The sequence below is a fragment of the Zootoca vivipara genome, chromosome 16, assembly GCF_965207765.1.
Source record: "Zootoca vivipara chromosome 16, rZooViv2.hap1.1, whole genome shotgun sequence".
NCBI lineage: Eukaryota > Metazoa > Chordata > Lepidosauria > Squamata > Lacertidae > Zootoca > Zootoca vivipara.
The window spans coordinates 20,089,497-20,113,983 of NC_142599.1; the positions used below are offsets into that span (position 1 = coordinate 20,089,497).

General features: G+C 45.1%; 2 protein-coding genes across 7 annotated transcripts in view; both read left to right on the forward strand.

Moving 5' to 3' along the window:
- PXN (paxillin) overlaps positions 1 to 14,561 on the forward strand; it is a 65,141-nt gene extending 50,580 nt beyond the window's left edge. For 3 of the 6 annotated variants that reach the window (XM_035098569.3, XM_088659647.1, XM_088659648.1), the window contains exons 7-11: positions 5,165 to 5,335; positions 5,709 to 5,882; positions 9,004 to 9,085; positions 9,869 to 10,017; positions 10,733 to 14,561. In XM_035098569.3, coding sequence (XP_034954460.1) covers positions 5,165 to 5,335; positions 5,709 to 5,882; positions 9,004 to 9,085; positions 9,869 to 10,017; positions 10,733 to 10,999 — 843 coding nt within the window. In that variant the 3' untranslated portion in view covers positions 11,000 to 14,561. Of the gene's footprint in view, positions 1 to 276; positions 544 to 1,437; positions 1,810 to 2,701; positions 2,771 to 5,164; positions 5,336 to 5,466; positions 5,535 to 5,708; positions 5,883 to 9,003; positions 9,086 to 9,868; positions 10,018 to 10,732 lie in introns of those variants that run through there. The other 3 variants (XM_035098567.3, XM_088659645.1, XM_088659646.1) reach the window with 2 other exon arrangements.
- Positions 14,562 to 16,971: 2,410 nt separating this feature from the next.
- RPLP0 (ribosomal protein lateral stalk subunit P0) lies at positions 16,972 to 23,654 on the forward strand. Its single transcript, XM_035098570.3, has 7 exons — positions 16,972 to 17,076; positions 18,987 to 19,162; positions 19,503 to 19,590; positions 20,488 to 20,634; positions 21,361 to 21,546; positions 21,919 to 22,059; positions 23,427 to 23,654. The coding sequence occupies exons 1-7, from the start codon at positions 17,023 to 17,025 to the stop codon at positions 23,580 to 23,582; spliced, it is 948 nt and encodes a 315-aa protein (XP_034954461.1). The 5' UTR covers positions 16,972 to 17,022; the 3' UTR covers positions 23,583 to 23,654.
- The last annotated feature ends 833 nt before the right edge of the window (positions 23,655 to 24,487 follow it).

Genomic DNA, 24,487 nt, shown 5'->3' on the forward strand with positions numbered 1-24,487 from the left:
CCCTACTGCAACAAATTATTTGTTCTCCCTTATCAGTCCTGTTTGTTCAGCTGACCTGGCTGACCTTGGAAGACCTTTCTCAAGGTTGACTTGCTGCTTGGGGATGGGCCAAAAGGATTTGTTGTTGTTGTTTTCATCCCTCCCCTTGAAGAGGCAATGGCTGCTGTTTTTCCTGCTCCTGGTCACTAACCGTTCTTGAGCCTGAAGCGTGTGCATCCTGTGTTTTTGTTGCCACTGCAGCTCTTGTACTGAAACTGCCATTTCCCTCCTGTTAAGATAAAATCTGTAATCAAGCAGACAAAAGAGACTTCCCACGTGCACCCGATGTGCCGCGACCTCTCGCCACGGCGCAAGCTGGGCCCAGCCATATTTCACAAGACGGTCTCCCAAGACCGCTTGATTGAGGAACTGCAAGACAGGTTGGGCATCAGCAAACCTGAACAGGAGGAGTGCAGAAGTCCAGACAACTGGATGACCGAGGGAGTCATCATTATCTCCAGGCCACTGAAGAAAGAGCAAGAGGGTAGTCAGCAGGTAGAAAAGGTAGAGAATGAAATGCCTTGTGGGTTTTCTTGTCTCTCCTCCAGGAGTCTCCTAACTCTGATATATTGAAAATGGCTTAGGACACATCCGTACAGCACTTGTTAGCATTCAAAGTGTGGAGAGGTAATCCATATCACAGAGAAGCTCAGGAATTCCCTTTCATCCTCTTGGTCCAAGAGAAGAAGCCAGCTTACTGTGTGCATCAACCATGCTGGATGCTCAAGCTTCTGGAGTAGCAGATGAGCACATGTAATTCCTGAAATGAGAAAAGTAGAGATGTGCCATTAGAATGCTTATATGAGTAAGAATCCGCCCCTGACCACCAGTGTTTCATTGGACACCAGGAGAAAGCAAGGGGATTCAAGATGGGTTTGTTGGCCAGGTGATTAACAGCAAGGTCTTAGTGTTTCTTGAGTGTTAAACCTGCTGGAAACCTACTGGAGATTTACTTTTTGTCTAGATGACTCAGATCACCCTTACTGCGTTGGCTTGTGACCTAGATCCCTCTATTTAAATATGGGAACTTGCCCATTTTACATGAAGAGTGTCGGACCCTGGATTTATTAATTTTTGTTCCGTAGATATGGCACACTCAGAGGTAGAACAATATTCCATTTTTTACTAAATGAAACATGATTCCACTGCCACATAGGTTTCTGCAGATTGAAAGTCCATAAAGGCAGATTCTGGCTATTATTCCCCCTCATGTTTGATTATACTTGACTATTGCATTAGTTTTTATAATTTCTGCTTGTTTTGCGTCCAGACTAAGGCTCCACACTCAGGAGTGGGTCACTTCTTTCATTTCATGTTTTCTCCTCCTTTAGTCTATGCAATTCCTCTGGACTAAGTGCCTCTGGACTTGTTTATGTTTTCTTCCTGCTTCCTTCCTAGGTTATAATTCCTGCAGAGTCACCCCTCCCTCTAAGAAGGACGATTGCTGTTCCACCCTCTCCCCCACCACAGTTTCCTAAAGATGTTTCAAAGGCTGCCTCTGTCAAGGCTGCCTTCTCTTCTCCTCTCCCTCATCCTCCGCCACCACCACCTCCCTTGCCACCACCACCATCGGTGCACGTCCCCCAGCTGCGCTATGTGCCACCAGCTCCACCTCCTCACCCTCTGCTCCAGTGGGAAATGCTTCTGGAGGAATGCCCCCCTTCCCAGGCACAGATCCCAGCAGAGCCAGTTGAAGTGGCCTCTCCTCCCAAGATGGTGGTGTCAGTTGGTTGCCAAACGGACGAGGATTCATTCTTCCCACCAGATCAGGCATGGTCTTCTTTCTTTGGGCTCCTGACTTACTAGAATAGTGCCAATGTGAGCCCAGTGGATACAAGGTTCATTTTTGGGGGTGGGTGGGTCCTCCTCTTAGACTGAATGTTTGGGCATCAGCTTATTCTGAGCTCACAGGGAAGAGCAACTATTTGGATGCTCAGGACAGAAAACACATTTTAGCTTTCATAGTGGTACTAAGTATGCATGAGTACACTCTGCCACATGTGCAGAGTTGGGAGTAGTGCCACAAAGGGAATAGTGTGTGGCCCACATTGCGGACGGCGGTTGGATGAAGACTGAGCTAGATGCACAAAGCGGTCTGTGTAAGGCAGCCTACTATGTGTCCCTCTGTGACCCTTAGAAACTTTATTGCACAAGCAGTTTTCTTCTGCCTTCATGAACTGTTCAAGGGTTTCTGGGAGCACCTGAGCTTTTCTTACAAATCCTCATGCTCCATGGTTTTAGTATGGTTGCATAATTGCTCCATGCTGGTGTTTTTATTTTTAAAAGTGCTGCAGACGCCGCCTGTATGCCACATAGCTGAGTGCTCGACTTTCTCCTTCAAGTGGCAATGATCCCAGGCAATGATCAGTTCCAGTTCACTGTAGTAAAAAGGCTGCACACAGGTTATGTGTGGTAAACCCATCTTATGTATAAGGTCAAGATAGACTTTCCTTATCTCGCACACCTTTGTAATACATTTAATGGACAGCCATTATTTCCATTTTACAGATGTGAAGGTTTGGACTCTTAAGCCCTTCATGACTTAGCTAGGACTGGGGTGCAGGACTTTCCCTGAATCCACGTACAGTGGACTTTCTACTGGCTTTCTCACATCACTACAGCTTTCAACCTGCTAGCACTCACTGTGAATTATGCTTTTCAGGTCTCGTATGCTCCACCTCCGGACTGGGGCTCCCAAGTTCTTGCTGTTCGTCCTCCCACTCCTGAGAAGGCAGGGCATCCTCTCTCTCTTTTTTCCCTGTAGCATGGTGTGTGGGAAACACTTCTCTTGGCATAGATTTGATTCTTGCATTGGTAGAATTGCAAGTGTTCTGCAGAAATGCAGTTTTGTGCTTTTTCCCTAGGCTCAGCCTGCTTGCTTGTTTCTAATTAGTATGGGGAAGCAACAGTAGGTCTCTTAAAACCAGCATGATTTTTGAGAGCTTGTGGCATGACCTTTTCAAGGACGCGAGTTTAGTGGCTAGAGAATGGGAGAAGCAGCAACAAACGCTCATGCAGTTTACCAAGTAAAAAGTATGAATGTCTTCCCAGCATGAATTGAGTGAGGCATTTTAAAACAAGGTATCAAATGCTCAAATATATTTAACAACCCCATGAAGAGAATATATGTTTGTTAGGACTTGTCCTTTATTTTTTGTTGTGTTGCTTGAACATATGTATGTCACTGGAATAAAGTAGAATCATTTTCTGGGAGAATTGCATACTGTGCTGTGCCCCAGTCCTATCAATCACCAGTCACCTGTGGCGAGTAAAAACTGACCACAGGTTAACCAAGCGGGAAAAGATGTACAAAATCTGTCTTACTCTCTCTTCTTTCAGGCCATGACTAACTAACGTGTGATCAGGTGGGCTAGTAAAAAACAAACAAGCAGACTACTAATATTTGCAGACTTGCATGTAAACCTGCCATTCTAACCAAGTCAGTAAAAAGTCCAGGGGGAATAGTTTGAAAACATTTGATACAGCAACCTTTTTGAAGCTAAGCAGGTCTGAGCACAATTAGTGTCTTGATAGGAGACTTGTATTTACAGCACCTCGATTTCATTCATGGAAGAATATTGTGTAGTGGTTAGAGTGTTGGGCTAGGATCTGGCAGACCAGAGTTGAAATTCCCCACCCACTCATGAAGCTCACTGCGTAACCATTGGCCTGTCACAATTTCTTAGCCTAACCTACCTCACAGGGTTATTGTGAGTATAAAATGGGGCAGGGGGTGCATGTCGTACCTTGAGTTCCCTGGAGGAAAAGTTAGATGGCCAATCTACTCAAGAAATAATAAATGTGGAAGACAAATGTAATAAATGAAAGTTCCGCCATGTGCATGACTAATACCTACGCTGTGTCCTTTGGCATCATACAGAGCATCCTTCACCAACCTGATGTTCTCTAGATGCTCGATTAATTTATTTGTTTTATTAAATTTATATGCTGTCATTTCCCCCAAAGTGGCAAACACTTTCCGTAATAAGAATACAATTAAAAATAAAATAAAACCACATTTAAAAATTGGTAAAAACAATAAAACATCAGAAGCAAATTTAAGAGATGATGGGAGTTGCAGTTCAATGGCATCTGGAGGGCCCAAAGCTTCCCCATCTCTGCTTTAACCCTAGAAAACCATAGCGAAGTTAGCGTGTACATGTGCAAGGATCAAAGACTTATAGAACAGCACAGGCTCCCATTTGCCAACCCTCCCTGCACCCCATGTGTTAATTGGAACAGAAGGACTTACACCAATAGACTGTGTTATAATCAAAAGTATACTGTGGTGTAACATCTCACGATCAAGTCACACATTCCTTTGGCTGATGTTAGAGCTGGAATTGTCATCGTGTGGGTGTCTTTAGGGCCTTTAAAGCCCTAAATGGCCTCGGTCCAGTATACCTGAAGGAGCGTCTCCACCCCCATCATTCTGCCCGGACACTGAGGTCCAGTACTGAGGGCCTTCTGGCGGTTCCCTCACTGCGAGAAGCAAAGCTACAGGGAACCAGGCAGAGGGCCTTCTTGGTAGTGGCGCCCGCCCTGTGGAACCCCCACCCATCAGATGTCAAAGAGAAAAACAGCTACCAGATGTTTAGAATACATCTGAAGGCAGCCCTGTTTAGGGAGGCTTTTAATGTTTAATCGATTATTTTATTTTATTTTTCTGTTGGAAGCCGCCCAGAGTGGCTGGGTAAACCCAGCGAGATAGGCGGGGTATAAATAATAAATTGTTGTTGTTGTTGTTGTTGCATATTGTGGCACTGGCAGAACAATCTAATTTGGGAATACGGTTTTGTTGTGTTTACCTTGGGAAGCTTGAAAGCATGATCTGAGCTTACACAGCCTTGCCATTTTCATTAATCTGCCTATGGGAAGAGCCTTTTCTTGTGACTACCTAATCCATGGGTCTGTTGATTTGAGGAGACTTGCTCAAACAAAACTGCTGGAAACCATTCATCCTAGCCCTTCACTGTGATCCCTTCACCAGCTTCTGCAATTACACTGTCCTTCTTGTTATATGTTAATGGAGGCAGGAGGTGGCTCAGCGAACTTCCACAGGGAAAGAAGAACTTTAGCATGGTTCTTAACTTTAATAGTCTCTGCTTTGACTCTGTTGTTGCAGTTCATGTCCCAAGGGAAAGGTGGGAACAACTACCCATCCACGACTTCTCCAAAGCCTGGCAGCCAGTTGGATAGCATGCTCGGAAGCCTCCAGTCAGACTTGCATAAACTCGGGGTAGCAACAGTTGCCAAAGGTGTATGTGGAGCCTGCAAGAAGCCAATTGCTGGACAGGTGAGTCTGAAGGACAACCCCCACTTGTTGAGAGTCTTGAGCTACAACTGGGAGGGCTTTAAAAAAATCATATGGATGAACGGACTGGCGATGCTGAAGAAACTGAAGTACTCTATTTATCCACTGGCTAGGTACGCTGTAAGCTCCTCCAGTGACCTCTACCCTGCCCATGAGGGACTGCCCTCTTCTGAGATGATAGGTAATTCAGTTTTCATGCTACCCCAGTCCAGGGATCCACCTGTTAGTAGAACGTTCTCTCTCATTTGTTCTAGACTCCGTGCTTTTTTATGTCTTTGTCACACATATTATGCCCATACTTGAGAGGTGGAGCATCTGCTGGAGCCAGGGCCGTTTTTCCCTCTCTCTTTCCCAGGTTGTCACGGCGATGGGAAAGACTTGGCACCCTGAGCACTTTGTCTGCACCCACTGCCAGGAGGAGATAGGATCACGTAACTTCTTTGAGCGTGACGGCCAGCCCTACTGTGAGAAGGACTACCACAACCTCTTCTCTCCGCGCTGCTACTACTGCAACGGTCCTATCCTGGATGTGAGTCCATGGCGTTTATGCAGTCTTACTCCTCTGGCTGTCCAGCCTTACACTTTCTACCTTGCCGATCCCGTAGCTATGCACACATTTCATTTGCTTGTGCAGTGGGTGCTAGTAATCCCACCCTAGTCTCTGTGGTTTAGAAAATTAAATCACAGTGGGGGATTTCAGCCCACCTTCAGCACGTAGGTCTCCTCTGCATCCAGCCCAACAACCTCTCCACAGGCCCTCCCCATGCCCCCATGCTGCTGAACTGCAGTTTCCAATCAGCTGAGTAGTGGGATTGGGGTTCATGGGGGAGGATACATTTAAACCTCCCTTCCTTATAGTCTTCCCCCAATCCTTGTGCTGGCCATCTGATCAGGGATTAATTTCTCTATTGCTGAGTTCTAATCTTATAAATTCTGATCTGTGTGTGCATATAAGATCATAAGGAGGGAAGGTTTAGAGTATGTATTTTATTACTACTTTTCTACCCCAACCTTTCCTCCAAGGACTTTAAGGTGGCATACACAGTTCTCCCCCTCCTGTCCTTAAAACAATTGTGTGAGGTAGGTTAGACTGTGACCGAATGACTGGCCCACGGTCACCCAGTTGCCTTCATGGCTGAGTGGGGATTTGAACTCCGGTCCTAGTTCTACACTCTAACCACGCCAATGCACTGACTGGTGGAGTGAGCTGCGCATGGAGGAAGAGATTGCTTTCTCAATGGGTTGCTTGCTGTGTATCATTTATCTGTTTAACTTTTACAATGCTTTATATTTCAACCAAAATAACTGTGCGCATCCCAGCAAAAATAACATTTTAAAAAATACAATACAAATTCTGCATTCAGTAGGTAGTAAATACAGTGCTACTGTTACTGCCTCTTTCTCATTGCACAGCACAGAAATGAAGTGAACTGGGTGTGTGAATGAATGGGGTGGGTGGGTGTGCATGTGGGTGTGCTTGTACCATTATACATACAGTCCCTTGCTACTTTCCCCAAGGGAATATGGCCTTTGGGCTGCTGGGAGGGTGGAACTCTTCACCCTTACCTGTATACATGTATGGGCTTCCCGTAAAATGGCCAGTGAGCTCCTAGCCACCTCGTGGGTTCATGTTATCAACACTGCTACATCAGCTTCCACATTTATTTACACGTGGCCAACCTAGCAGTTCGAAAGCACGTCAAAGTGCAAGTAGATAAATAGGTACCGCTACTGTGGGAAGGTAAACGGCATTTCCGCGTGCTCCTCTGGTTCGCCAGAAGCGGCTTTGTCATGCTGGCCACATGACCTGGAAGCTGTACGCCGGCTCCCTCGGCCAATAACGCGAAATGAGCACCGTAACCCCAGAGTCGGTCACGACTGGACCTAATGGTCAGGGGTCCCTTTACCTTTACCTTACTTTTCATATTATATTGAAATGCTCTAGTCTAGTCGGACACAACTAGAGACTGGCAACACACACATTGGGAGCAGCAAGTCTAGGAGTTAGACGCCCCCGTGTGGCAGGTTGAGTGACACTATTCTAGTGTTAGCTTGGGTGTTAATGGGATTCCCCCCTCATTGACCTTGGTTCTCGAATGTAATTCGTTCTGGAAGGCCATTCGAGTTTCGAAACGCTTGAAAACCGAGGCTGCAAATTCAATTGAGAAAATTGAAAAACACGCAGCAGAAGCCGTTCGACTTCTGAGGCGCATTCGAAAATGGAAGCATTTACTTCCGGGTTTTCGGCGTTCGGGTTCCGAAATGTTCGTCAATGGAGGCATTTGAGAACCAAGGTACTACTGTATGTGAAACAGCTGGATTCTGTAAATATAATAAATTGAGATGATCTGGCAAAATGAAGTGAGGGAAGTGAGAATTACAGTAAATAACCATAGAATCCCATATATTTCTCTCTCCCCACCTCACCTGCCAGTCTCATCAGAAGGAACATAGGAAGCTGCCTTATGCTAGGTCAGACCACTGGTTCATCTAGCTCAGCACCTGCTACACTAAGTGGCAGCAGCTCTCCAGAGTTTCAGGCAGGGGATACTTCCAGCCCTTCCTGACCGGGGATTGAACTTGGGCACTCTTGAGTGCAAAGCAGTTGCTCTGCCACTGAGCTATGGAAAAGGCCCCCTCTCCCTTTATGACTGCCAATTTTACTGGCACTGAACTAGGGTTCAGAGTGGACACTGCACAGAAGATGCCGCTTAGTTAAATTGCCACATCCCTCACCTACTTGCAAGATGCAATTCTCTACATTCCTAGTGGTGATGCTCATGCCCTTCGGTTTGTCAGTTCCACTCTGCCACCAAGAAACCAGTCTTGGTGGAAGGAGTGGCATAGCTTGACAGGAAAGCAGGCAGGAAAATCCTGAGGAATCTCAGGATCAATCCAGGGTAAAAAGTAAAGGGTTCCCTTGGCAACTTCTTAGGCTGTAATTTGGACATATTTTGCCCAAGGGTGTGCAAAATATGGAAAAACAGAATTGATGCATAACAACAGGCTTTGTTTGTATCCTTGGCCATATTTGCAGATTTTAGATGCCACATTAAACACAACAAATGATGTATTGAAAAACTGCAGTGGGATAAGGAGAGGGATCAATTATATTCCCAATTTTGTGCTTGAAGGGAGGAGAAGAGTTTTGTTCACCTACATCTTCGCACTCCATTCTCCTCTTCTTAGTTTTAGCCTTCATTTATGCCTTAGAGTACTGTTTCATCCGTTTGCTTTCTACATGGGTGGGGCCCATGAGCAGACATACCACAGCAATCAGCCAGTTAATCTCTGTACTGTACATGTCCCATGGTGTCTATCCATCTGCTGGGGAGTTCATTGACCTTCCAAAGGCAACAGGAGAGAGAGAGAGAGAGAGAGAGAGAGAGAGAGAGAGAGAGAGAGAGAGAGAGAGAGAGGAGAGAGATCGGAAATGCATGTTCATGAAATTCTGGGCTTAATCCATCCAGAGAATCACATTATTGGAATGTTAGTAGTTCAGTTTCCTGGGGTCAGAGGATTCCTCTCTTCCTCTCCTTTAAATACACTTCTTGTCTTATCTACTATCCATATCTCCTCACCATGTTTCCTTGCAAATTTTTTTTTAAGTTTTGGCTACTCATTCATGGTTTATTGTTTCTTTCTATCAGAAAGTGGTGACGGCGCTGGATAGGACATGGCACCCGGAGCATTTCTTCTGTGCCCAGTGCGGAGCATTCTTTGGCCCAGAAGGTATGGTCCCTGAGGGCTGATCCACAGCTTGCATGGCTTGCTTATTTTCAGATGTGTAAACTGTCTCCAAGGTATTGAGCTTGAGGTCTTGTGAGCTGACATTCAAGTGCTGCGAGTGGAATTTCAGCTCAGATTTGCCATTTCTCCCATGCAAGTCATTACTTCATGTTGCAGACACTCACAGCAATGGGCATACATAAATAAGCTTAGTACAGGCAATCCTCTCCCTGGCATTTGGATTGCATAGACTCATGTAGCCTTGCTCCCCAGGAAGTGGAAGTGTAGTGTAACAGCACTGTTCTCAGCCCCAATAGGCTGCTTCTTTGGTAAGTCCAATCCTGTTCATGTTTACGTGGAAGCAAGCCCAACCCCATTCAGCAGGGCTTACTCCCTGGGAAATGCGCACCAGATTGCACATTTGCAGTTGCCTGATGTTGATTCCAGCTTTGATGGTCCTTTCCATTTCTTAGGATCTTTTGGTGATGCCTTTCTTTTATGTCTAGGCTTTTATTTTTGTTCATTGTTTTTTCTTCTTCCCGTCAACTTTTTATTACATACAAATATGTGCAATCTTTAAATGGCTGTTTCTGTTTATGACAGCAGCAATAAATCAATCAATAAAATCGGGTGTAAATTTGTTCATTTTTATTGAATGTTTTCTATGTTCTTTGAGTGCCACATTCAGATTTGGAAAAACATTTTATAAATTCTTAAAATAAAAAGTCCAGGCAGATGCTAATTTTCTTCTGTCCTTTTTTGCTACTTACTCCTCCACCCTGGCAGGTTTTCACGAGAAGGACGGCAAGGCCTACTGTCGCAAGGATTACTTTGACATGTTTGCTCCTAAGTGTGGAGGCTGCGCCCGGGCTATCTTGGAAAACTATATCTCTGCCTTGAATACCCTTTGGCACCCTGAATGTTTTGTCTGTCGGGTAAGAGCACTTCAGGAATTCATTCTCCTTCCTTTCCATTCAGCCAGCTGAGGACATCTATCATCCTGACCACTCTTGGTGTAATTCATGGGTCACCAACGCAGTGCACTCAGGCACACAAGTGCCAGCGGAGGCCTTTCTTGGTGCCCACAGGGTTCCTTCTTTCTCCTGCTGAAATTATGCTTGTAAGAAGCCTTTCATTGTAGACAATAGGAGGCTTAAAAAAACTTAATTGCTGTCAGTGGGAGAGGATGAGTGTGCATGGTTGCATTGAGTGTGCATATGTGTGTGCATGGTTGCAGTGTTTGCATGATGCTCACAACAGTTTCTCCAGTTTGCAAATATTCCTGGGGGGTCGGAAAGATTAGCAACTCTAGAGGACTCTGAAGCAGAAGGATGAGTGCATCCATAAGTGCCCATCTGTAACAGCAAAAATGATACCTTATTCCGTCAGTGTGACAGTACTTTACTTTGGAACTCCTTGCTTATTGATATAATGCAGCCACCATCATTGTATTCTTTAAGACAGATGCCTGATGAAAACTATTCTGTTTTGTTGCAACTGTTCTTAATTTTGTTACAGATGTTTTCTTATCGTGCTCTTATCGTGAGCGGTTTTCCAGAGCTGAGCTCTGGAGCTGCCCTCAGCTACTAGCGCCATGTTTTTCCGTCTCTGATACCTGATTGCAGTCTTGCTTCTCCTCCTCCTCCACAGGAATGTTTTACTCCATTCATTAATGGCAGCTTCTTTGAACACGACGGGCAGCCCTACTGTGAGGTGCATTACCACGAGCGCCGCGGCTCGCTGTGCTCCGGCTGCCAGAAGCCCATCACAGGCCGCTGCATCACTGCGATGGCCAAGAAATTTCACCCTGAGCACTTCGTCTGTGCCTTCTGTCTCAAGCAGCTCAACAAAGGAACCTTCAAGGAGCAGAACGACAAGCCCTACTGTCAGAACTGCTTCGTGAAACTCTTCTGCTAAGGCCAACATTCAGCATTGTTTTTGTTGCCTTTCCAGGAAACCTTGACTCTTTGGACATTGCCACAATTTGGCAACCTGTGGCCTTGGTGGGCTAATCTAGGAGAAGAGGAGGAAAGTGTGTGTTTGTGTGTGTGTGTTTGTGTGTGTTTCAGTGTGTGTGTGTCAGTGTGGGATGGGATGGGATGGGGCAGGATGAGATGCTTACCACTGCTCTGGAAAAGTGGTAAATCCAGAGAATGAATCACATTGGACCATTCACTTAGAAGCTGTATTTTAGCAAGGAGATGCTGAGACTGCCATTGATGCACCAGATGGACAGCTTAGTCAAGCCAAGACGGTTTGGGTGGGAGGCTCTGTTGGGTTGTGGTGGTTGGTTGGTCAGTTGATTGGTTGCACTGGTAGCAAAGGTTCAGGCAGTCAAATAAAAATGGTTTGGGTTTCAGCTTGGGGGCAGTGGAATTTAATTCTCCTCCCCAAGAATACTAAAAGGAAGGCTACGAACACCAGTATGGATTCCACTTTGAAATGGGGAATGGGAAGGGCTGTAGCTCAGTGGTAGAGCATCTGCTTTGCATGCAGAAGGCCCCAGGTTCAGTCCCTGGCATCTCCAGGTAGAGCTGGGAGAGACTCCCTGTCCGAAACCATGAGAGCTGCTGCCAGTCAGTGTGGACAGTACTGAGCTAGATAGACCAATGGTCTGACTCAGTCTAAGGCAGGTTCCCGTTTTCCTAAGTTGACTCTCCCAAGAACACTGTGAAGGGTCAAAAGTGAGCAAGAGAGCACATGTTGCAGTCCCACATGGCAAGGGCCACATTGGCAGATACTGATCTGTGCAGGACTCTTGTGACTGGGTGAGCAACTTCCTTCCTGTCTGCAACCCCTTCCAGGGAGATGAGGTTAAAATGATACTGGAAAAATGCTCAACACCCCTTTTAATCACCACCACATGCATGTACAGAGTGGGTCGCTGACTCTTTTTGTACTTCTACCCTATTTCAAATAGGACAGCTCCCCATTTGGGGATGTTAATTTCACCACCATTACTGCCATCCACTCCTGAGAAATCGTGAGAGTGAAGGTGTGCTCAGTGGGGTGGAAGTGGTATTTGTTTTATATGACAATCCAGAGAAGCGAGGCGTCCCAGCCTTTCCAGGTTTTAGGCGGGGGTGTAGCCTGTGTTGTGATTTTCGCCCGAAAGGCAAGAGAAGCTTCATTTAACAGCATTGACTTCTTTCGCTTGTCTCTCTCTTGCAATCACAAGCACATCTCTCACTCGTGTGAAATATGCCCTAGAGAAACACAGTTCTGAGCAATAATTCATTTTCTATTGACATAGTAAGTTTTTCAGTGTGTGGGTGGGTGTTCTTTCTCTCTTCTTGCCTCTTCTGGTTTTTATGTCTGTGTGTGAGAGAGAGAGCGCGAATGACTTTTGCTATCAAACTGAATACTGTGTGTTTGGGGGAAGATGCTGATTTCTACATTGAGTCTTGAATTCATAACAAAATGACTTTTAAATCTCTTGTATTGAAAATTTTAGTTTTTTGAAATGATTTTCAACAGATGACTTTCATACCTGACAGTGTCTGGGCAGGGCCCTGGTTGTGCTGGTTCCTGCATCCGCAAGCCTTTGGTGCTTTGTTAAACACAACTATTAACATGACAAGTATTGTCTTTTTAAAACTGGGGTGGGAGAGGGGGAATGTGCAACGAGCGTGTATGTGTGGTTTTATTTCATTTTTGCTTATTAAGTAGCTTTTCTATTGATCAGAGCTCAACTGGAACAGATTTCTTTTTTAAAAAATAACTTGTAAACTGCTGTATTTGGAATTGTTTGCCTTTCTCTCAAAATCAGAGCTGCAGATTTTTTTTGAAGTGAGTCTTAAGTTACTCCAGCAGAGAGAAAGAGCTCAGATCTTAGACGTTTGGTGTCAAGCTTCATAATCTGTTTCAGAAGCTGACACTGGGCCTGTGGTCTTAGCCTTCCCATTCATAGAATTAACATAGCTGACCAGCCTTTTTTTTTTTTTTTTGCCCAAGTGTGCCATTACTCAACTTTGCAGTGTGAGACTGCTGTGCTAGTGTATGCTACAGTGTGTATGTGCACACACTGCTGTACCTATGTGTCCTCTGGTGCCTTACCTCTTGTCTACTGAGCCAGGGAGCAGGCAGCAGTATGGCATGGGAGGTGTTGACAGAAACACACTTTTGTCTCTGCTGATCTTCTGGGCCTTGTGTAACTCCATGTGCGATGCTTTGCAAGCCCTGACAATCTGCTGATGTCAGCATTTTTCAAAGCACTGTGAACTGTCCTTTGCATTGCAATCCCCCTTTGGCCCCAGTGCGGCTTTACCTACCCTGTGGGTGTGGTTTGGTGGGATGAATGAGGGAGGCCTGGCAGGCTGAAGGCTCTGTAGCCAGGCCTGTGGATACTCATACTCCAGCCCAGGAGTGCTGTCAATTCCTATTGCCTCTCTTGCATGTGGTCCCCTCCACTGCTGCAAGTTGGCCATTTGTACATTGGCGCCAGCAGGCTGTCCTGAAAGCTCATGACTGGATCGCTCAACTTCTATGCACATGTGCTGGCTTCGCCACCACATAACCATACCAAGCACCCAGGCAAGCCAAAGTAATATTGAGCTTTTCTCGAACTACTACCGGTAGGGACAGGCAGGGAAGAGCCATGATTTTGTATAGCTGTTTCCATAACTTTTCTGCATCTGCTTGCCTCTGTAAACTGGGAATTTCACATGGGGGTGGAGAACAGGACCCCAGGCAGAGGACAGTGAAAGGTGGGGGTGGACTGAGCTGGGTGTGCTGTTCCACCAGCTCCACATCCCATAAGCTAGCCTGCTGCCCTCAGCTGCAGCAGAAGATGCTCCCGCTCACCAGCATTGAAGTCTGATTCAGCTGCCACTTCTGGTCAGCTTTTTTTATCTGGAATGGGAAGCAGCACTGTTTCGTCCTTTGCAACCGGAGCTGGCCTTGGTTGGGGAATGATGAAAAACAATATTGGACAAAAAGTCTGTCAGCTGGTGAAGTGATTCTGAGAGCAGCTGAGTGGGTCTTTCATTTTTGTGGGAGAGTAAAGCCTGCATTGATTTGCTAGTACCAGGCTGCTCAGGTTATGAAGGATTGTGTGAAGTTGGGCCTTTTGGAAGTCTGGGGTGTTGTTGTTTTTTCTGGATCTGGGCATGAGGAGGTATTGCAATCTGATGGAATGGCCTGGTGCTGCCTCTGATAGGTGTCAGATGAAGATACACCATTGTTTTTCTGAAAATACCCACTGTGCTACCATAGCTTTGTGACATTTTAGGCCTGGGGCGCGGTTTCTTTCTTTCTTTTGTTTAACTTTTAAAAATGCATCAGAATGAAGTGGGTCTCAATTAAAGCTTCAACAGATCTTCTGAGAAGGAGGAGAAGGGGAGATTCTCCTGTGGAATGACATTTCTCTCCCCTCTTCCTGTTTTCCCCTTTTGTAAACCTCTAACTCTGCTGGTTTTTTACCCCACTTTTAAAATTCCTGTGATGATGCTAATAAATTTTATGATAATTTTCAGTGTCATTGGTTGTGGCCTTTCTTAAATAAACAGTAAAAAAAAACCACTTTCATAATAAAACAGCAACGTAGCAAATAGAACAGCATACAAAACCCCACAACATTTCAGTACTGTAAATATAACGTTAATTACATGTATGTTGCACTTCCTGGCAAGGAGCTTGACAGTTTCACTTTGGACCTAGAAACACCCTTCTCATGATGTTGCTTTCAATCAATCTCCTGAAGCTACTTACAAGGCTTCGAAAGGCATGGGGCTGGGACAGCTGGAAAGACCTCTCCCATGATGTTGTTGCACCATAAAATACTTTTATCATTTTATTTCTGCATTGGGGGGAGGGGTAGAGTAAGCTAGCAACTTACCGTATGCAGGGGCTACATTCCAGGGATCACGCCTAAAGCCAAAATTGGGTTCAATGGAGGATAGGATTGCCAACGTCTTATTTCTTGTACTCCCACCCCCTTTCCATGTTGCTGAATTCAACATTCTGATCTCAAATCTTTCCTTTGGGCTCACTTACTGGCCTTGGGGAATTCACTATGCTAGAAGCAAAGGGTTATCATCCTGCATATACAAGCAGTATTGTAGGGAAGGGCCTTCACTGTGCAACAGAGTATCTTGCCTTGCGTGCAGAAGGTCTGGGAAACTCCTGCATGAACCCCTGGAGAGCTGCTGCTTGTTATAGTTGTTTAGTCGTGTCCAACTCTTTGTGACCCCATGGACCAGAGCATGCCAGGCCCTGCTACCAGCCTTAAATATTTAGTAATGGCTGTTTATATCTCAATGTTTAGTAACTTGGCGTTTGCAAATTAAACTGCTTGGAAGCCTAAGAGGTATAGTAGAATTAGTAGGTTTTATTTAGTGGGGAACTGCAACCTTTCAGGATCCAGAACAAACTTTTCAGAGGTCCTGTTGAGTGCTTTTTAAAAATCCTATTCTTTCTTTCATAAAGTATCATAGAGTTGAAAGGATCCCAAACGGTCATTTAGTCCAACCCCCTGCAATACAGGAATTCTAAAAAATCACTGACAGGTGGCCACCCAACTGCTGCTTATAAACCTTCATTGAAGGGAGAGTGCACCACCTTCCCAAGGTCATATGTGGAATGTTTCACTGTCAAAACAGCTTTTACCCTTAGAAAGTTTTTTCTAAAGTTCAGCTGGAATTTCCTCTCTTGTATTTTGCATCCATTGGTTCAGATCCTCCCATCTGGAGCAGCAGAAAACAAGCTTGCTGTATCTTCCATGGGGCAGTTGGAAGATGTCTCATATTTACATATTTAAATATTTACATGTGTTTGTAAATATATACACATATTTAAGTTGCAAATCCCTGCCTATATTGTTTTATTTTTTGTAATAGTTCTTACAAAAAAAATATTGTTCAATCGTTTTTGTAAACTGCTTTGAGGGGTTTTCCTACAATAAGAGGTATATAAGTCTGTCTGATTAAATAAATAAATATATATATTTGCAGCCTATATCAGAGATTTTCAACCTTTTGGCGTCTATGGCTCCCTTGACCAAACTATATTCTTTCTGCGGCACCCCATGGGACTTGGGAGGCCAGTTCTGTCGCCCCTTGCCTGCAGAGCTGGCAGCCTCTCCTTTTTCGAACACCCTCCCTTGTGGAGCGTTCCCTCATCCTCCTCTCCTTGGAAGGCCTCTGGGCAGCCACAGTTGCTGCCCCTGGTCTCTAAGCTGCCCCTCACCGCAAAAAGAGGTGCCTCCTCACACTGCCCCGCAGGGGCCTGGGAAGCCCTCCGTGGCCACCCCCAGAGGCTCCATTCGCCTGGGAAGTTTGTAGCCAGGACTGCTGCAACAAACAGCCATGCAAGTCTTTGAGAGGCAGAGATGCAAGAGGGCATCAGAGGAAGGGAGGGAAGGAAAGAAGGACAGAGGCCAGTGTTGTCCGCAGCACCCCTGACCATCACCCTGGTTGAAAACCACTGGCCTATATTTCTCTCTACATCTATTTGCGTTTCTGCCCCAGCAGGGGGAGCTTGCCTCTCTCAGTCTGCACAGCTACAAAAGCGTCCTCTCCCCTTTTCCCCTTTAAAAGGCGGGAGGGGAAGTTTCTTGCTACTTTGGAAGGATGTCTCTTTACGCCAATAAGAGCGGAGAATAGCTCTTCTCTCTCTCCCCCCCCCTCCCCACGCTCTCCCGCCGCTTCCTTTCGTCATCGGCAAGCCTGTCCAATCCGCAGCGAGAGGAAGGGGGAGGAGGAAACCTGCTCGCCGCCGATTGGCCGCGGCGCTCGGGGAGGTTATAAAAGCTTGGGGCAGGGGCGGGGCCGACTCTTTTGCTCCACGGAGGCCTCGTGAGGTAGGTGTGTTGCTGGCGGCGGGCCGGGGAGGCCTTTGGGGCCTAGGTGGGGCCAGGCCTAACCGGAGCCTCTTTTGTCTGTTCTCTGCAGAGAAACACCGGAGTCTTTAAACCGCTGCCGTGCGATCCTTGGGTCACCGCGATGCCCAGGGAAGACCGAGCCACGTGGAAGTCAAACTACTTCCTCAAGATCATCGTGAGTCCTTCTGGTAGCTTGGGCGAGGAGGAACAGGGTTGATGTTCTTATTTCTCTCGTTGGAAACCTTTTCTTTGTGGCACAAGTGAAAAACAAGACAAAAAAGTGTTGCCGGCGAGGGTTTCTCTGAGCATGTACAAAGTACCATTAGTTCCTAGCATCCATTAGATTCCTCATAAAATAAAGAAGAACACTGCCTCACTCTTATTATTTATAACTTCATGGAATTTATCTCGTGCTTGATTTTTAAAACAGCAGCAGCCCTTAAAGCAGTTAAGTGATCAGATAGGTCTAACATAAAAAGGGCCTTGATGGACATCTTAGTACAGCATCCAGTTCTCACAGTGGCCAGGCAGCTGTCTGCATGAAACCCGCAAGCAGGATTTGAGCACAACAGCCCTTTCCCCTTGTGTGGTTTACAGCAACTGGTATTCAGAGGCATTGCTCCCTCAGACTCTGGAGGCAGAGCATAAGCACCCTACATTACACCTTGCAGCAATCATGTAATTAATTCCATTAAGAGATGCCTACAATTATAAGTACATTGTATGATTTGCCCTGAAAGCTATTGGGCACAGGAATTAAGTTGGGAAAGTAATAAGCACCAGGTAAAGAGCGCTTTTTAAAAAGTAATAAATTATTGTAATCACAAAGCAGTACAGTACAGTCTACGTTGGTGAAAGTAATCCTATTTGTATATTGTGCAAAAAACCTTAAGTTTCAAAAGCAGCAGCAGGAATAACAATAGACAATTAAAAAACACTTTTATACGTACAGGATGCTTTTCTGTTTAAGTTGCGTGTATAAGACCAAACCTGGGTAAGACGAAAGGCCCACCTGTCCAAAATACTGTTTTCATAGTGGCCAACCAGTTGCTAATGGGAAGCCTGCATGCAGGACATGAGCACAACTTCGCCCACTTGTTATTCTGAATGATATTGTCTCCATGATTAGTAGCCGCTGGTAGCCTTATTCTCCATGAATCTGTTTATTCCCCATTTAAAACAGCCAAAGTTGGTGGCCGTCACTGAATCGTCTAGCAAATTCTATGGGCTCACCACACCATACAGCTCTGTCCCTATGTTGCAGCATCGGCTCAAGTCTGGAATGTTAGGAGTCTTAAGAATAAGGATCTCTCAGTGCATACAGAATAATGTGGGATTCTAGCCAGACCCTTTCAGCGCTGCATGGTTGGAGCAGGGTCAGATTGTACTATCATGTTGCAGTATTGGAGATCACAATATGAGAAGCAGGAATCTGATGGTTCCTCTGAAGCGTGTACAGTAAAGTGTGACCACAGTTGGCCCATAGATCATAATCAGCATAAATTTGTCTACAGCAGGCATGTCCAACCAGTAGATCGTGATCTACTGGTAGATCGCCAGCTGATCTTGGAAGATCATGGGACCTTTATCAATAGTAGGATTAAATGAAGTTTACCGAAAGTTAACAAATAAAAGCTGAAGAACCCTGGGCAATCCTACCCCCAAAAAAGCTCAATAACTGGGCAATCCACCCACCCCACGCACACTCCTCCAATGACAATGGGTAGATCACTGCTTTTTTTTTTTACTGGGAGTAGATCACAGTCTCTTGGGAGTTGGACGTGCCTGTCTACAGGAATGGTGTAATAATGGGCAAGATAATATATATGAAACACTGAACGCACAAAAATGTTAAGTATTGTTACTGTTACTAATTAGGCTATATGCGGAATTTTGTAAGTGTTCCAAAGCGATTTGTATGTGTTAACCTGATTGTGTGCAGCCGAGAAAGCCAGCACTTTCTGTTTGGAGTTAATTTGTTAATTTAAATGCTTTGCTGTTTGGGATCTGCATCTTACTGCAAGCAGACAGTGTGCCAGCCCTAAGTTTGAAAAGGTTTTCTCAGGGTTTGCTTTCTTTCCGCAGCAACTCTTGGACGACTATCCAAAATGCTTCATTGTGGGAGCAGACAATGTCGGTTCCAAGCAGATGCAGCAAATCCGCATGTCCTTGCGTGGGAAGGCCGTGGTCCTGATGGGGAAGAACACCATGATGCGCAAGGCAATCCGGGGACATCTGGAAAACAACCCAGCTCTGGAAAAGTTAGTGATGTAGCATTTCCTAGGCTCCTTTGCATTAGCAGTTAAAAATATGCATTTTAAAAATAAGATTGAGCCAGTAAGTCCTTTGTTCAAAGTGTTCTTGAGCTGCAAATTCACTAGATGACCCTCTTTCAGTCTCACAGCCAATCTCTGCAGTATAGGGATAATACTGTCCTACCTTAAAGGGTTGTTGCAAAGGTTATTGGGAGCATGTATGTAAAACATTTGTTAATTCTACATCTGGATGTTATTGTTATCTGCCTATAATTTTTGTTTGTTTATAAAGAAACCGGGTTAGAAATTGGATGTTACTAATAGAACATGCCTTGTTTCTCATTAGGCTTCTGCCTCATATCCGTGGTAATGTGGGCTTCGTGTTCACCAAGGAGGATCTGACTGAAATCAGGGACATGTTGTTGGCCAACAAGGTAAGCGGTAACCACTTAGGAGGAAGAGAGTGGCTCTTTCCACCTAAATTGCCCCAACCTGGTGTTCTCCATATGTTGTAGACTGCAGCTGATATAATAATAATAATAATAATAATAATAATAATAATAATAATAATAATAATAATAATAAAAAATAATCTTCCCAAACTACATTCCTGTTTACTATCCTTGCATGCTTTTGCCTGGCAGCAAAGTAGTAATAATAATAATTTATTATTTATACCCCGCCCATCTGGCTGGGTTTCCCCAGCCACTCTGGGCGGCTCCCAGCAGAATATTAAAACAGAATAAAACATCAAACATTAAAAACTTCCCTAAACAGGGCTGCCTTCAGATGTCTTCTAAAAGTCATAGTTATTTATTTTCTTGACATCTGATGGGAGGGCGTTCCACAGGGCAGTTGCCACCACTGAGAAGACCCTCTGCCTGGTTCCCTGTAACCTTCTCACAGTGACGGAACCACCAGAAGGCCCTCGGAGCTGAACCTCAGTGATAAGGAAATAATAAGAGCTTGCTGGATTAGGCTTGTATAGTCCAGTGTCCTGTTCTTACAATTGCTAACCGGATGCTGCAGTGGGAAGCCTGCAAGTGGGACTTGCGTGCAAGGACACGCCCCTCCTGTGGTTTCCAGCAACTGGAATTCAGAAACTTACTGCCTCTAGTAGTGGAAGAACAGCAGCTACTGTGGCTAATTGCCATTAATAGCCTTCTCCATTTATTGTCTTTAAAAGCCTCCCACATTGGGGACCATCACTGCCTGTGGGAGTGAAATTCCATAGTTAACTGCACCTCTTTGAAGAAGTACTTTCTTTCTCCGCTCATGAATCCTCCCAACATTCAGTGCCAATGATGTCTTGGGTTTTTTTTCTCCCTCAGGTACCAGCTGCTGCTCGAGCAGGTGCCATTGCCCCCTGTGAGGTCACTGTGCCAGCTCAAAACACCGGCCTTGGCCCTGAGAAGACCTCCTTTTTCCAGGCTTTGGGCATCACCACCAAGATCTCCAGAGGCACCATTGAAATTCTGGTGAGTGCTTAGTGGCTGTCTATAGTGATAGTGCTTATACTTCTATTATTTTTTTAAAAAAGTTAGCTACCCTAGGTTCTCATGAGAAGAAGGGCAAGTTATAAGGGGTGGCAGGACAAGGAGCAATAATAGTAATGTATACTCCCAAGGCTGGAAAGATAAACACCCACCATTTGGTGGTCTAAAAATCACACTGACCTTTCTACGTTTGAACGTGTATCTTAACCATTGTCAATCTTGTTTGGCTTGTAGGGCAGCTTAATAAATCATCTTTAAGTGTGTGCAGGGGGTTATTGTTTGGATTGTAATTATGTGGTATGTTTTTGTGTTTCTATATTGTAAACCACTTCATTGCCCTTGAATGAAGGGCAATATGTAAGTGTAAAACAAGTCAGGAATGATTTATTGTTTTTCTTGTTAACATGAGCTGATTCTGTTTCTTTTTTCCCTTTTGTTAATTTTTCAAAATATAAATGGTGTGTGTGAGTAATACTATCTGCAAAAGTACTTGACATGACTCACTGGTTTGAAACGAATGAAGCAGAGGGGCCAAGAGGGACTGGGCCTTGGCCAGCCTGACAGGAGAGCGTGTTGCTTTCTCCTTTCAGCACTTCTGACTCAACTGGACTAAACATACATCCCATTGCTGAGAAGGTGTACAATTCTTGTTCTTGTAAAGAAGTTGCTGTTGAATTTGCTGGTTTTTCTCCCCCTCTCGTTTCTCAGAGTGATGTGCAGTTGATCAAGACCGGAGACAAAGTGGGTGCCAGCGAAGCCACCTTGCTGAACATGTTGAACATCTCCCCCTTCTCCTTTGGGCTCGTCATCCAGCAGGTGTTTGACAATGGCAGCATTTACAGCCCTGAAGTCCTAGACATCACTGAAGAGACCCTGCATGGGCGCTTCTTGGAAGTAAGTGGTGCCTCTTGATTTGCGTGGACAAGTGGTCCGCCTTCGCTTGGTGTGGTCTGATTCAGCGGAAGGCAGCTTTGTTGTGCCTAAAGTGGGCCTTCCTATATCCACTTATCCTAGGTGTAAGCCCCACCGAACTTAATAGGACTTACTTCTGAAAAGGCATATACAGTATAGGATTGTGCTGTGACTGTTCCATAAGTAGCTCTGAAAATTGTTTCATTTGTATGGGTGTGTACCTAGTTTGAAGTCACTAGACTACAGTTGGGGGAGTAAAAACACCAGAGGTTGTTCATTTTGCATCGTGAATTTGGGAGAGAAAGGGAGCACCGCTATGGGGTGAACAGGAGTAAAGACTTTTTCTCCTTCCAGGGTGTTCGCAATGTTGCCAGTGTTTGCCTGCAAATTGGCTACCCGACAGTTGCCTCTGTGCCCCACTCCATCATCAATGGGTACAAACGAGTCCTGGCTGTGGCTGTAGAGACTGATTACTCTTTCCCATTAGCTGACAAGGTAAGGATGATGATATGTTGAACTGGATGATGAGTACATAATGTTGAATTGGCAAGAATGGTTCCAGTGGCTACACTTTTCCTTTTTGTATGTGTGCATATATTATTTGAATTTTATATATAAACGTAATGGAGAGCAAGCTAGCATAGCGCGCATCAAGGTACAACTTCGAAACATTACCTAACACCCAAGCACGTCAGGTGCTCTGGTACAATTACGGTATATTGTTCATTTTGAAACTATTAGGTATACCGTGTTTCTCATATTATAAGACATGTCTTATATTTATTTTTTCCTCAAAAAAACACACTATGGCTTATTTTCAAGGGATGTCTTATTTTTTTCTTCCTCCTCCTGCCGCAGCCGGCATTGCTGCTGCGCCTATCACTATGTCTTATTTTCGGGGTATGGCTTATATTCATTGAATGCTTAAAAATCCTGCTATGGCTTATTTTATGGGTATGTCTTAAAATATGAGAAACAGGGTAGTAATAAGTCTGCGAACCCCGAAGTCCTTGAATTCTCCGTTGTCAGTGTAACACCAGATAGCTTAAGACCCTGAAATTTACAGGTGTGGAAGCTGCATTATTGCCCTCTTTCCAAAAAAATAATAACCACATTTTTCACACTAAACCTTAAGTTGAACTGCAACTTAATCTGGTTTCTTGTGATTGTACTGTAGTCTTTAAGGCAGGTTTTGCAGAAAGTTTGGAGAAGCCCATGGGAAAATTCTACCACAAGTTAATCAATCACTCTTTGGTTCCTCCAAACCTCGCCCCCCCCCAAACATGATCCAACGTAAATAGGGAGATTGTTTAGAGGGAGAGCTTGTCTGTTTCTTGAAACCGGGGGTGGGCAACCCTTTTCACCTCTAGGGCTACATTTGTTTTTGGTGGTGGTGCACATAGTAATGGTGGGCGGGGAAAGGGGCAAAAGTGCATGGAGCAACAAATGCAGATTTTGCCTCCCTTTGCAGTACAGTCGTACCTCGGGTTACGACCACCTCGGTTTGCGAACAGTTCGGGTTACGAACTGCGCAAACCCGGAAGTGTTTTCGCCTCGCGCGATTTGCGCATGCGCAAAGCGCGAAAATCGTGCTTTGCGCATGCGCAAAAGGGCGGCGCCCATCGCGTTCGGTTTGCGAACTATTCGGGTTACGAACTGCGATCCGGAACGGATCGCGTTCGTAACCCGAGGTATTACTGTACATTAGTTTCTGCACAGACTTGTGCACCCCTCTCCATCCAGGCAAACATGATCCCGAGTTCAAGTGACACATTCCTGTCTGCAGAAACCATTCAAGGCACAAAGGGCCAATGGGCGATGTATGAAGCTGACTTCGCTTTTTTAATTTTCTTTCTCCATAGGTAAAGGCCTTCCTGGCTGACCCCTCTGCTTTTGTGACTGCTGCTCCAGTGGCAGTTGAGGCTGCAGCTCCTGCTGCAGCAGCCCCAGCCAAGGTGGAGGCCAAGGAGGAGTCTGAAGAGTCTGATGAGGACATGGGATTCGGTCTCTTCGACTAACTTTCAGAGCTTTGTTGTTGTCAATCAGTTGGGGCAGAATGAAACAATAAAATAAAAGTACTTCTCTACAGACCCATGTTGCATCATTGTTCTTGGTTAGTCCTCTGCCAGGGGGAAGCATCAACTTCTCTCCAGTGGTTATGCCCCCCCCCCCACTTGTTATAAAGGCAGGGCCATGCAACTGAATCCATGCCTGGTCCACAGTCAGGGACCTCCCCCATTCACAATTCTAGCCCTCCCTAATCTGAAGCAACAATGCTTTCCAAATTATTTTTCCAAGTTCTGGAAACTTGGAATGATCTGCAGATTTACAGATCAAAGAGTAGTTTTGCCCTGGGCCTCTTACTTCCTTGAGCAAAAAACTAAGAGAGGACTGTGTAAATCAGAGATGAGGAACCTTTGGCTTACTAGATGTTGCTAGAATGAGGTGAAGCCCCCCAGTATTGCTCATTCATTGCCCCATGGAGGTGAAGGAACTAAAACTGCATTCAGTTAACTAAAAAAGATAGGACATAATAAGCAATGGCTAACTCCTGGGTAATATCCTATATCGTATGTATGTATGTACATACATACAGTAAGTATTTTCGAGCTGCTTTTCTGGACAAGTCCAGCCTATCTTAGGGGTTGTGAGGATAAAATGAGGGAAGGAGAACTGTACTACCTTCAGCTTCATTCAGGAAAAAGGTTGGGGTATATTGTGAGTGAGTGAAGAATATGGCAACCACTGTGGGGAAATGGATGTTTGCTCTGAATCAGCAGGGTGGCTATCACACATCCCTACCTACCTAGCGGGGATAGGCTTATGGGAAGTAGGGACACACACTAGTAATTATTACGAGAATTATTATTATGTAGCTATTCTAGTCTGTTGAAACATAAGCAGTGTTGTGCTGCCAATTTGT

Coding starts and splice junctions, on each gene's coding strand:
- RPLP0 (XM_035098570.3), top strand. CDS start 17,023: ATGCCCAGGGAAGACCGAGCCACGTGGAAGTCAAACTACTTCCTCAAG. Junction 19,163..19,502: donor AACAACCCAGCTCTGGAAAA/GTTAGTGATGTA, acceptor GTTTCTCATTAG/GCTTCTGCCTCATATCCGTG. Junction 19,591..20,487: donor ACATGTTGTTGGCCAACAAG/GTAAGCGGTAAC, acceptor TTTCTCCCTCAG/GTACCAGCTGCTGCTCGAGC.